Raw genomic sequence first — 14,046 nt, 5'->3', positions numbered from 1 at the left:
CAAGGCCCCCATCTCCTCTCCTGCCTGCCAAAGCAGATGCTCCATGGAGCACAGTGCACAGCAGCTGTCTGGATGCCTTACAGAGGAGATCTGCACAAGGCATCTCCATGCATCCCTGACTCCAATCCATCGCTTGCTGTTGCCAGAGCGGATGCAAGCTCCCAGGCAGGGAGGGCCATGTCAGCAAACACATCCATTGCCTTGGATATTCCCTGGCAACCAGGACTGCCCATGCTGCTCCTGCACACTCCTCCCCATCACTCCTGAGAGGAAAACCACGCTGCTCCCTCCACCCCAAGCAGGAGGTACAAAGATGCTCCCATTCAGCTGGCAAGTGGCTTCCCTAACCCACAGCTTATTCCCTTCATGCTGTCAGCAGCTCCCTTCAGATGCTCCCCAAAGATGAGCGTGATCCAGCTGCTGACCTTCAGGGTCGTGACATGGTGACCATCTCCCAGTTCTGACTGCAAACAGGCCACTGAGATCTACTGACCACTGCAGGCAGAAGCAACGTCTGCTTTGCTGCTGTGTTTCAATAGAGAGCACCCATCCTGACTGAGACTCTATCCAAGGACCCTGAGGATTAAAAGATTTTTGCTACCCCAACAGCCTACCTAGTGATACTCCCTCAGAGGCCAAGGAGACTGGTAAGAGGAATCAGCAGCAGCACGGACAGAAAAAAAAAAACATCTCCCCTCCACTGCCTGGCACTTGGTCTTCCCAAAGGCCCTTACCAACAGCTACATATCCCAGTGTCTGCAGACACAGTCACTGCCTTCCTAGACGGATGGTGGGTAACGGCAAGAACAGCCACAGACTGTGGGATTGAGGACATTAGGTCAGGACCCTCTTCAGACAGATGGTGAAGGTTTAGTGCATCTCCCAGGGCTCTGCTGCTCCTCCTGCTGCAGGGATACTCAGGGTTTGCACCAAAACCACTAACCTCAGTGAGAACCCTGCCTGCCCTGACGTGCTGTGGGTGAAAAATGAGGGGTTTGCCCCTTTAAGCAAGACCCTGTCAGATGAGATGTTATTTTCAAGGATCAATGATCCAATCTGCCATCTCCTTTGCCTAAAGACACTGACAGTTATTCGTGATTCCTCTGCAACTCCTCTCTTCCCTGCCCCTCTTCCCACCTGGAGGAGAGCAAGAACTGGCAGATGGGCACAGCAGAAAAACAAACTGGGAAAAGCAGCATGAGGTTTGCCCCATGGGAGCTAGAAATGCTCCTGGCCTGTCAGCTCTCCTTTGAAGTGACACATTCGACCTTTCCTTAAGGTGCTGTCGTAGATTAGCTAGCTCCTGTGGGGGAAAGCCCTGCATGGCACAGCCATGCCACCTTTCCACCAACAAGATCTAAAGATACTGGAGGGACTGCCGCTTCTACCATCTTTCCTGGGCAATGGAAGTTCAGGGAGAACCCATCCCACTCTCTCCCAGCAGGTTTCTGTCTTACAAGACAGCCAAAGACTGAAACCTGAGCTGTTTCTCTGGGCTAACAAATCAACCGTGTAGAAGCAGACACAGGAATCCTCACAGTCACTACTAATTGAGTTAACATCCTCACTTGCCACCAGTCTCTCCACTATCCTGCAGGCTAAGCTGGGAGCATCCTTCTCCCCTCTGGTTCATAAGACCCCACTGATTATAACCTCAACTCTCCTCAAATCTTGCAAGGGCTGTTATTCAGATACGCATGGAGAACAGTGAAACTTGAGGCATTTTGGTCAGAGTTGTTTTAAGGAGCAGAAACCAGCACAAGGAGCTATCCATACAACCCAGTTCCCAAAGGGGTTCAATCACTTTCCAGGTTCAGAGGTTCAGGGCTGGTGAGTCAATCCTTCCTTCCAGACTTTCCAGCTAGACACTTAGTTCCTGTCTGGAATCACCTTTTACTGTCTCACTACCAAGGGCATCTGTCCACTTCTCAAGATCAGGTCTCTAAGGCAGTCATATGTTCTTTTAGTTTACATACCTCTTCTATGAGTTGAAGGAATTTTTGCACCCTGTCCATCTCCTTGGTATGATCCCAGCCACTAAGCTGGTCCCACCATCTTCTTCCCAAGGCTCCTTCCAGACAAGCTGGTTTCTGTCATTCAACTGTGCAATGCAAAGCTAAGAGCCTCCCCATTGGAAGAGTCTTCTCAGCATTTCCCTTGATTCCCCTTCCCCCCAGCCCCAAGGAAACTCAAAGGGCATCTCCCATTTTTAGCAGCTCCTTCCAACATTCAGCTAGCAGCTCCCCTTCAGCAAGTGGTCTTCTAGACCCTACAACCCACTGGTCCACCTGGTTGTCCTCTACCTTCAGCAGATCTACACCTGGTTCCCATGCCCTGGGCACATGGAATTGCACCCACAGATCTTCCCACCTACCTATGCCAGTGCTATCCACTCTCATCCCCACCAGCTTTTGTGGAGAGAAACAGCAACCATGGAACAGAGAGGCCAGACAGACTCAGGTGACCAGTGCTCCTGCTGAAGTGGGGCAGGGTCTTCTGTTAAAGGAGACAGGTATTATGGAGGTGGTTCCAATGCCAGATTTGTCAGGCTCATCTAATTTCAGTGAGGAAGCAGAGCGCTGCCAAAGAGAAGGGTGCCTGAGAAGGGAAGAGGTAGTAACTGCAAACACCATCAGCTCCTTCCCTGCCAGGATCTGCTCTGTAAGTCTCCCACCAAAACCAGCAGTAGGTTGGAGCACAGGAGAAACTTGTGGCCACACACAGAGGTGGCAAGTGCCACATACCCCTTCCAGCCACAAACAAGAGCAGCCAAGCTACGATGGAGCCAGCCTGATCACAGAGGGACAGCTGAGGAGAACTGCCTGCTGGAGCCACAAAACTGTCCCAGCCCAGCATCTCTGGCCAAACAGCCTATCAGGGATGGACCAGTTGAGTGTAGCAAGCAGCCACAGCTCCATGTCACATACTCTGCCAAATCTTCTCAGTCACACCATCCCCTTGGGAGTCTGGTTCACCGATATGAAATTCCACACCTCACCTCACCTCTTTGCCGCCACATCCTTAGCTACACCCCTTAATGCTTTCCATCAGTAGCAATATTACTCACATTGCAGTATCTAGCTATCTTTGCCCTCCCCCCTGCAGCTTTTCCCTTCCAACCTCTCTTGCAAAAACCCTCAGGCACTATTTTCTAAAGAAACCATCTTGCACAGCCCTCCTGCCACTCCAAGTCCTGCCCTTTGCATCTCCCAGCAGACCCAGGTCTGGGTCACACAGATTCATTTCTTTTGCCTGGGGAGACGATTTGCCCTGGGAGAGGTGAACACGAGCTCCACACCTCTGCAAGAGCCACCATTTAGGCAATGGCCTGCTTCCTGCAAAATCAATACTGAAACTTCCCTGACACCAGATGGGCCAAGACTTGGCACTGTGCCACAGCATGACTCCCCAGCCAGACATTTAATTCATCACATTTCTGCTTCTCCTTCATTCAGAAGAGCTGGTTTCAGTTACTGCCCTGCAAGGTTGCTTACCCTGTATTTGCCACTATTAGCTGTTTAAAGCAACTGTGACAGCTCAGAAAAAGGGTGACCCTCATTGTTTTTAGTACACATAACCTGACCATAAGGTCTTTATTGGATTAAACTGGAAGATCATGTTAACCAGTGATTGAATTACTGATAACTAGAAGGCACTGTAATAAAGACAAGAACATTCCTGGGCTCCCACCACAAAAACACAGCCTGATAGCACCATTCATACTAAAGCACCTGCCAACTTTGGGAAGTGCAAGGTGGGCTCTACTCGCTGCTTAAGATGTAGCCAGGTCTGAGGTGGTATCTGCTCAATGTTTTGCAGTATAGAGCAGTAAGGCTAACTGCAAAAAGGCACAGTCCATCTCATTGGAACTGCAGTGGATTTCAAAGAGGCAAATTGCAGTTACTGGTGCTGGAATTGAGCCAGCTGGGCTAATATCCTATTCTTCCAGAAGAGCTAGGAGAAGTTACTATCTGTGACTCCAAGACAGGTCCACACACACAAAAGAGATCATAGTTAAAAGACAGACCCAGGGTAGCAAAGTGGTTAGGTCTCATTATGCTTGGAGTTTTCTTCAGGTAGAGACTGGGCACTAAATGCTGCAGCTGTTCCCAAATAGCCCCATGGCTTTTTCCTGCTCACTGTATGACCTGCAATAAGGCTAGAATAAACCACCCTCCCCCATATGCGGATTCGGTTGGGGATAGCTGCACCAGAATAACACCATGCACAGAGAAACTCTCTTTGTCACAGGTCAGCCTTTGCCAGCAATGTCTTGGTCAGGATGGCTTGTCCCAAGATAGATCACCTAACATGTCAGTGTACACTAAACCAGGGCATAAACAAGAGGCACCCCGGGAGCTGAGCTCAGGCAGGGGGCTGCTCAGCGCTAAGCTTCTTATGTAGACAGTCTTTACCAGGTGCTTCATTTCGTTAATACTTGGGTTGAAGATGGTATTAAGAACTACAGATTTGCTGTCAGTCTGGATGAAGAGGCAGCAGATTTCAGTAAGGGTGAGAGAGAGACTGGGATCTCTCTGGCCAGAGGCAAGTAATTCATCACGGAAGGAAGTGAATCTTACTATCAGAGAAGAGTTGGGGATGGAAGATATTTTATCCCATTAGCTGGTCAGAAAACTTATTTTTCTTTGAATGCAGTCCTTCTAACTTGTCTGTCCTGCTATCCCTCATCCTAGCTCTCCTGGGAATCCCTTCTGCTAATTACTATGAATAATTAAAAGATTACAATTCCCTCCCCTCCAAAGCACCACATGCCATCCTAGTAAATCACCAACCTATAAGACTAGATTTGATAGCTCCCAGCACAGTCATGCCTTCGTCTTCAAAGGCACAACCTTGGAGCTAAAAGAGCAGACCCTGGCTGTAACGAAGCAAGCTTCTTGCCAGCCCACCATCACACGGGAAGATGTGATGATGCACTCCAATTCTCGGAAGTTCAGCTGTTGGGCGAAGGAGGAAAGGGACTAAGTGCCTTCATTCACCAGACATTCACAAGTCTTACATCAGTTTTTGGGAGCTCACACTTCCTAACAATTAATGATTAGGCTGCCTCAACCTAGAGCCTTCCTGGAAGGGGAACGCATGAGGCACTGCATTCTGACTGAGCCAAAGGAGAACATGGAGAGGTGCAAACCAGGGAACACTCCATATAACTCTTTCACTAAAAATCAGGGACTCAAAGGGACCTGCAGCCCTGATGACTCCCATCTTCTAGTCCTAAAGCTAGAAGAGATGTTGCATCTCTTGCCCAGGAAATCCAGCGTGACAGTAGGAAACAAGGGGGATTGGAAGCCTCCAGGCAAAACAAGATGGGGAAGGTGGGAAGAAGTGAAAGGACAAGAGCAGCCAGATGCGAGTCCCTACAGGTCCACTCTATCTTCAGGGTTGATCTGCAGCTCAGGCCAATTCGATACCAAAGGTATGCTGAAACAAAGCAGCCGAACCCAAACTACAACCTGAGAAGCTTCTAGGTTCCCTGAAAGCCTGAAGGCAGTGGGATGCAGAAGTAACAGGTTCACAGCTCCACTGACTTGCCTCTCGGCTGAAATATGAATCACACACTGCTTCCTTGCGTAAGGATATGGCATCCACAATCCCACCAGACCTAATCCATCTCTTCCAGATGCAGCTCCGCTGGGTAGCAGCTGTGCATGGGTTAGCACACATGCAAGTGTGCACTTCTGTGCATGCTCAGACAGAATGAGACAAATCTCAGGGTCCTTCCAACAGGCTGGTGCTCACTGATGTCAATATAGATTTACTGTTCCATAGCATAAATCAGCAAAAGCACATTATTCAGAAGAATCAGAGCCCCAGGCTGAGCTGTGCTCTGCCAGTGGGAGTTTGTTCTCACTTTCTAATGGACTAACAGGTGACCCTAGATGCCACATGCTTTCCAGAAATATTTTTAAAGGATGTTTGAGTGCACTTGAAAAAAAAAAAAAGCAGCAGCTGCAGATTGTTATTACTTTTTATCTCTTGCAGCCTCAAAGTCACACAAAGGCAGAGGAGTCTCTCCACACAGACTTCAGAAGGACATAAAAAAAAATAAGGAGAGATGACTACTACGGCTTTGAAATCTCAGCAGATTTAGCCTGTCTGCCAGACCACCAGTTCCAGGCCCAATATCTTTACACCAAACACAGAAAGAAGCCAGCACAGGTCTCCTTTCACAGCAGGGGATTTTCTCTCTCCAGTAGTATAACAAACTTGTTTTGTGCCTTGATTGATAGTCTCAAATCTATGCCTGGGACAGAGCTACTAACTACGTTGGGTTACACTTCACTGTCATTTGGAAAGAAATCCCACATAAGGAAAACTTATACCATAAACTTTTTTTTTTTTTAAAACAGCAGCAGTTTGAAACTGTTTAATGGATTTGTACATTGAAAATAACCCAACAGATGTCATTGCAAAGTTCCACAAAGTATCACATGGCAGCTCTCACATGCATGCAGCATGTAAGATCCATTGGTTGTGTGCATCTCTCATGCACAGGCTTTGCATGACAGGAGAAGGCTGCCCAATTTAGGGATGCTATTACAATATCCCTTATTGTAAAATGACACACAGCAGGTTTCTAATTAAATTTTAAGCAGAAATGCACTCCCAGCTCTTGAATAATTCAAACTGTTCTATTCACCAAGGTTCTGAAATGCCACCAAGACATGAGCTCTGGACACAGCAGCAGCCAGGGGAAAAAACAGTGCTTGGAAGCACAGAAGTGGTTAGCTGGGCAGTGGATAGGGCAGGATACGTGTAAAGGACAGTTGAAAGAGCACATCTGTTCATGGAGGAAAGCACTGCAGGCAAGAACGGAAGGAGAGAGGAGTGTGTTCTGCATACAAATGGGGTGAGGCACGTGCAAGAGGCAAGGCTGGGTTCGGTACCCACTGCATCTCACTCTCAATGCACAAGCACATGCTGTTCTCCAAGTCACGTCCAGATCTGTGAGTACATGCAGGTGCCTGCTGGCAGACAAATAAAAGCGCCGCTGAGCACACTGCCAGTCCGTGAGAGCCGCTAAGCCAGAGCATGTCCCAAGGATGCGCTGGTAGGAACACGCACCATCTGCCCCCAGCATCACTGCAGAGGCGGCATCTGCACAGCTTCCCCACGGCCAGACCTGCAAGTGCCCCAGGGGCCACACGAGCCGCAGGGCCACAGGAGCTTAGCGGCAATGTTAGTGAGCAAAGGGTTTTGGAGACGTAAGCTGGGAAGGCCCTTGCCCTGCACAGCACGCACTGTGCCCCAGTGGGCAGTCTGAGCCATAGCACTGCGGCAGCCCTCAGCCCTGTGCAAGCACAGGTCTTTTTTGAGGTCACAGAAATAGGAGCGAAGATAAAATAAGACTTGTGCTTGTCTGCTAATTGCAAACCTCAGTCAGACTTGCTGAGAGGGAGGCAGCGATACTGGGTAAGGGAGGAGGGATAAGGCTGAAGCCTGGCCCCTGGGTAACACTTAAGTGTCATGTGGGGCATATATTAAGAGCAGGAATATGTGAAATAATCTCCTAAGCTACTGGAAACCCTGCAACGCTCCTCCTCCTTCCTCCCATCCCTATCCCTGACAGCATCTCAAAGCCAATGCGGGGCTTGGGAGGCAACCGCTGAGGGGACTCAGTGGTCTCAAAAAACACTCCACAGAGGAAAGCAAGCTCAAATGCTAATGAAACTTATCTTGGCCATGACTCTCAAGGAAGCAGGCAGGACAGGGTAAGCAACAGGACAGCTGCCCAAGGAAGAAAACCTGCTGTCTTCTCACAGACCAAATCCCCACTGAAGTCACAGAGTGAGGAATCCAGAATTTGGCCCAGGGAACCCAGCTTTGACTCAAACACCAAGATGGTCTTGATCTCTGAACAGGGGTCTTGAGACCTTTAGGTTGTGCTTAATTGACAGCAACAGAAAGAAGGGAGAGAGAAGAGAGTATAAAAGGGGGAATGAGAGAGAGAGAGAGAAAGAAGGGCACGAGGCAATGGGAAACTAGGTGGAAGCAATACTTTTCCCAGCTCATAGCAGCTGAGGAATAAAGGCTCAGCTGTAACTTAGTTTCTAAAGCCTGTGCTTGCTCAGGGTTCACTAGGGACACATCAGGCACTGAGGTGAGAAAATAGAGCTGACATTTAATCTCAGGTCCTCTTAGCGAGAGTTGTGTCAAAGTAGGAAGATGGATCCCTGCATCCTTCCACCTCCCCCGAGTCCTTCCAGAGTGAGGAGGAAGAATGTGGTAAAAATAACCTACCTGTTGCTGGTCCCAAGTCCAGGCTGGAGTCATTGAGCTCTCCCCCATCTTCCCAGAAGTACTGCGGAGGCTGTAAGATCTTGGACTCCTCATTCTCCTCGCTGGCAAAGCCTGATCCCGGGGCAGCATGCAGAGAGCCAGGGGCAAGATCAGGCTCCGTAGCCTCTGGGCTGGTTTGTTCGTGGGAATTCATGGCCTCCAGGTGGGACATCATGGCAAACTCCAGCAGCGAAGTTGACGTGAGGCCATCGGCGGTTGGCTCTTCAGAGGAGGCAAGGCAGAGGCACAAGATCCCTGTATAATGACAGTAAACCCATATCAGAGATAGGACTGACACCCATTGGGTTTGTCTTCTTGCAGCCTGCCCCTGCCAAACCAACCTGCTGCGCACACCTGCCTTCCAGGTAACCTGCCCCTCAGATGGGCTTTGCTCTCAGCTGACGATGAAAATCAGGGTATTTTGGGAAACATCCACAACCATGCAGAGGAGCATTCACATCCAGGAGGAGTCAGTGCCAAACAGCCATCCAGCCTGGGGCAGTCTCTTCAAAGGGGCAGTGATGGTTCACCCTCTCTGAGGGTTTTAGCCTCTTTGAAAGGATGGAGTGCCTTGTTAATCACCCATCCTGGAGAGGAGGTGCAATGTCTTACACTTAAGCCACGAAATTCTGGCCCTGTGAAGTCAATGACAGGTTCCTATCTGACTGCCAGCCAGGCAAGATTTCAACCTAGTGCTCCTGATCTGCAACTACATTGTATGTAGGGGTACTGATTTAAACCAGTATTATTTACATCACCAATATTAATCATGTTTTAAATCAGCAGGCTGGAAATCTATTTTTAAGTCATTGATTTGAACTTCATTTTGCATTCACTTTTTTTGTTTTCATAAGCAAGGGCTGACTGTCTCAGGTAAGAATTAAAATGTACCAACAGCAAACATCTACCTAATGCTAAGCAGGGAGGCAGGTTGCATTTTACACTTTTCTTTCAACAATTATATCCTTGTTATTTCCATTTTATCTATTAGAAGGTTTGACTGACACTTATTGATTCCTGGATGAGACTTTTAATTGTGATTTGTGTCAAGGTACATTCACATGCATATTGAACTTCAATCAAAATGCAAGAAAACAGCACCAGGAACTTGGCTTTATTCAACCGATAAATACCATGACAAATACGGAGACATGAGGAAAAACTAAGATTACCAAAAAATGTTTTACATTTAAAACAGTTTTGTTAAGCAAGCAAAGTAACTAATTTGGGTGAACTGAATCAATTGCTTCCTAGCCCTCTGTTCTTCAGCACATCAAAACTAGAAGATCTCATCCTCTCACAGCTGATTTTCATTCATAGATTAGAAGAAAAAAGGACAAGTTTTCCTGCTTTCTCAGCTCATGCTCAGTTTCTCAATTCTTAATGAACTAGTCACTGAACTAATTGAATAAGCTGAAATGAAGACTAATTTGGTATTTTTCTTTGATAACTGATTTTCTAGACAAGGGAAATGCAGCAGATCTAATCCATCTGGACTTCAGTGAAGTATCTGATATAGTGCCTCATGCAGAATTACAAGAGAGGCAAGAAAAGAAAAGACACCGATTAGAAAGAAAACTGTAAGGCAACTGTAAGGCATTGGCTATTTGAAAAATGACATTGTGCTGGAGGGAGGCTATTAGTGGAATTCCTCAAGGTCTGTCCTTGGATCTGCTGTTCTTTAACATTTTCCTAAGTGACCTTGGAACAAAAATTAGGAATTTGATAATGAAATTAGCCAAGGACACAAAGCAAGGATACATCCTTGCTGCACAGAAAGACTGTAGGTACAGCTAGGTGATCTTGAGACTGGAAATAACAGAAATATTATGAAAAGAAATAGTACAAAGTGATGTCATCACCTTGAGAACTAGCACCAAACATTTCTGATACAAGATAGGACACCATCCATTAGAAATGTCTTAAGAGGAGAAACTCCTGTATTAGAAACAGCCCTGAGATATCACTGGAATGCAGATGTGAAAATGCTTGCACAGGCCTGAAGTATTAGAAATATTTTACAAAGCACTGCTGAGACATCACCTGGATGCTGCACACAGATCTGGATACACGTGGCCTGAAATGATTTAAGCAGAGCTGAACTGCCTTCAGGCAAGGGCACAGACTAGGCAACCTCCTGAGGTTCCTTCCTACCACTATGTCCTACGACTCCATATCCCAGAAGGACAAATTCAAATCAGGGCAAGTGCCAAGATGAGCTATGGGGCAATGGCAGATGGGTTGGCCCTGGTGCTTTCCCTGAAAACATTGGCTTGTTAGCACAAAAAGTTTGGGAGTTGCTGCTCACTTGCCAGGCTAATTACCAAAACTGTCCTTGGAACACTGGAAGCCAGAAATGCATTTCTCAAGCCTTCTGCCTGCTCTGAGCCTCTCAACCTTCCTCCGCTATTCTCTGAACTGAGCAAAATCCAATATTGGTTACTCTTTCCCATATACACTTGGGCCAGGCTTCAGCACTTCTCAATCTCATTTATTTTGTTCTATTGATCCAAGGCAAGATCGGCTGAGGCCAGCGCAACGAAAAGGGAACGGCAACACGGGCAGAGTATCAACGGGGAAGGAAGCTACTGCAGCATCACGGAGCCAACCAAAACACCTCTGGGCATCCCTGGGGATGGGCTGACTCCCCATGAGCTGTGCACGCACAGTGAAGTCCACGGTTGGAAATAAGAGTTCGCACACCTCTTGTGCACGAGCATGGATCCAGAGAGACCTGGCCAGGCCAGCCCCTGTGCCGATTCAGTGGTGCTCACCAGGTTCCAACGTGATGGTGTCTAGACTGGTCTTCCCCAGGCTGACACAAGACACCTGCATCACTGACAGAGAGCACTGCTGAGCCCCATGTAGCCCAGCGGTGAGAGCACTTGTTTGCTGAAGCTGTAAGCTCCTCAAGACATGACAGAGAGCAGCAAGGGGGAGAATAGGAAAATTATTTTCAAAGTTATCAAGAAAAGGGGAGCAGAAGGATGGGGAGAGACCACAGCAGGTCCAAGGCCACATGGGAAATTTGGTGTAGCTGGGACTGCAACTGACTGCCTGGATCCTACATCAGCTCTTTATCCACCCCAATGCCTCAGTTTCCTTCGACTCCCATTAGCAGAGACATGGCCGATGTGGCACCTTGGCTTTCCAGCCACACTACAATACACATACCAGGTCTCCCAGCCAGCTAGCCAAAGCCTCAAAATGTAACTCCGCACCAGCTCCAAAGACTGGCTCAAGCCTCTCTGTTTCCATCAGCTACACCTCGTTTGGGCCACCTCCAGAGCTCAGCCACAGCCTGTCCCATCACCTCTACAACAGACATCTCACAGCAGTTGAACCTGGACACCCAGAGAGCTAATCCCATCCATGTGGGAAGCTCAGACCCTGGGAGTTTGTTTACCCTCATTTAACTCTGAAGTGTTTACCCAGTTAAAACCCCCTAAGCTGCATTATCTTGTTTACTGGGATGCTATGCTCTCCTTAGCCCAAGATAAAACTACACCACCTCATCCCTAAGAATGAGTCATTAATAGACACAACCCGAGCAAGCCAGGTTTCTCCAGGGGTGGATGTGGAGTAAGACAACACCTTGGGGCCTGATCCACAGGCACAGGATGCAGAGACTGGCCTGGGGGAAGCCTCCACGCCAGCACCAGCTGAATGCCACAAGGCACCAGTGTACAAATCAGTACCTCTCCAGACAGCATCCTGACACCACTTCATACCTTTTGCACCAGCAGCAAAAACTCAAAGGCTTCGGGTGCCAAACAGCAGACCCAAGATTTGCCACCTTCCCCCTCTCTCCCAAGCATCTCATAAAGGAGCTCAATGCAGCTGTCGACTCCAAGGCAAAGAAAGAATCAAAGCACGAGCTGAGCTGGGAGGCAGGAAAGCACAGCCGAGAGAGGAAATCTAACGCCCAAGACATCAGTGGCTAGCCACTTTCCTCCTAGGACAGGGAAGAGGATTAGATGACTTCTATCAGCCATCAGTCTCCCAAATCTGTATTCTAAAAGGCAGATCAAGCGATAGGAATAAAGAAACACAAACGAATAAAGCCCTGCGACTGTAGATGGGAGGGAGCAGGGAACGGAGCCAGGGCTCGCCAGCTGCTTCAATGGGGCGTTTGTCTCTCATTTCTATTTTTGCGGCACCTCTGCGTAACCTGGAGGAGATGAGGCTCTGCATGCTAAAGAGGGCAGCCAGCCTTCGGGGAAACGGCAGGGCTGTGAGCATGGGAAGAAAAACCCTCCCCAGATCAGACAGAGGAGGGGCGAGAAAGAGAAGAAAGTGGGAGAGGTAGGTGGAGGGGGGAGAGGGAACAAAGGCAGAGAGAGAGCACCAAAACCAGCATGGGAGCTCCCGCACTGGCTGCAAGCTCTCCAGCTGCTAGTACCCACAAAGGCGACATGTGGAGGTAACGCTGACCTTGCAAAAGATGTTTCACCTCTGTCAGGAGCAGAATGGGGTGATTTCAGCAACAAGGAATAATACTGCAGTATTACCTTTCCAAGGCCACTAGAAAAGAGCTAGCCAGGAGGACACACAGATGAAATGAGTTTCCTAGTTGCTGACCCCACTGTTCCCTCAGAAAACAGTTCCAAGTCAAAGTGGCAAAGCTTGCTCTGTTCAGCTCAGCAGAGGATTCTATGCAACAGCCCTGGACAAGGCAGATGGGGGAGTTTCGCTCAACAGCAGAAAAAAAAAAATCTGAGGAAAGAACATCTGCCATCTCTCTCCCAAACTGCTGTGAATAAGAGCAGTTTCAGATTTCTAAATGATTCTAAAAGAACCCCAAAGTATTTTCTACATTAGCCAACCAAGAACCACTTTATCCCTTTGCCACAAGGCAAGCTACCTCTTCACAGGACAGGGCAGCTGTTTAAAAGCTCCCAACTGGCCTATTGAATAGGACTAGAAGTGAAAGAGGAAATAAGTCGTTTCTGTATCCAGCTGAAATGAGAGGAGGGATTTGGGGAGATGAAATGGAATCTGGCTGTGACTGTCAAACAACCTTTAAAATCTTCTTGCTTTTTAATAAACAACAGGCTAACTTCAATTTTCTCTCCAAGGAAACACAGAAACATCCCTTAAGATGTCATCACACTGGCTTGACTTACAGAGGGGCTGGTTTGCCCTTCAGTTTACCCAACCGAAGGTTGGCTTTTACCTCTCCTTCCTTGTATGCTGTGGCTACACCACAGTGCCACAGAGGCAGGATCAGCCTGCTGAAGGGAAGAGCACTTGCCTGGAGCATACCCTCTGACTTACCTGTCTCTCACCACCAACTAGCAGGGCCTGTACAACACCACCCAAGCGCAGTTACACAATGGGTACCAGGGAGGGGGGTCAGAGCATCTCGGTATTGCCAATGCAGCAGCCGCAACAATGTCCATCTGGCCTTGCTACCATTGACCTTCCTTTCAAGCTCAGCCCAAACCCAGGAGTTACCCAACAATGTTATTTCCTAGGAGAGCTGGGTCAGGAATGGGTCATTTACTGATAATCGGTTAGGACAGAAACACAATGACCAGATGAGGGAAGCATCTGCCAGGGATACTCCCTCCCCCAGACCACCGTGCCTGGAAAAGTCAGGGAGCAAGGCCCAAGGGCAGAGAGGAGAGAGGCCCCAGGGCCAACGGCACAAACCACTTCCAGAACATAACAAAACACAGCGTAATTTAAATAACAAAAAAGGATCCCAAACACAGACAGTGGAGGAAGAAAAGAAAAAAGGTT

General features: G+C 48.3%; 2 protein-coding genes across 2 annotated transcripts in view; one reads left to right on the top strand and one right to left on the bottom strand.

Moving 5' to 3' along the window:
* TPRA1 (transmembrane protein adipocyte associated 1) overlaps positions 1–14,046 on the top strand; it is a 185,618-nt gene that overhangs the window by 119,390 nt on the left and 52,182 nt on the right. The window lies entirely within an intron of this gene.
* Positions 1–14,046, bottom strand: part of PODXL2 (podocalyxin like 2) — a 29,342-nt gene that overhangs the window by 10,205 nt on the left and 5,091 nt on the right. The window contains exon 2 of the mRNA XM_075053470.1: positions 8,263–8,556. Coding sequence (XP_074909571.1) covers positions 8,263–8,556 — 294 coding nt within the window. The remainder of the gene's footprint in view (positions 1–8,262; positions 8,557–14,046) is intronic.

This window comes from Buteo buteo, chromosome 21 (assembly GCF_964188355.1).
Source record: "Buteo buteo chromosome 21, bButBut1.hap1.1, whole genome shotgun sequence".
Classification (NCBI taxonomy): Eukaryota; Metazoa; Chordata; class Aves; order Accipitriformes; family Accipitridae; genus Buteo; species Buteo buteo.
Note: the sequence above shows the minus strand (reverse complement) of the source record. Positions and strands in the feature narration are given on the sequence as shown.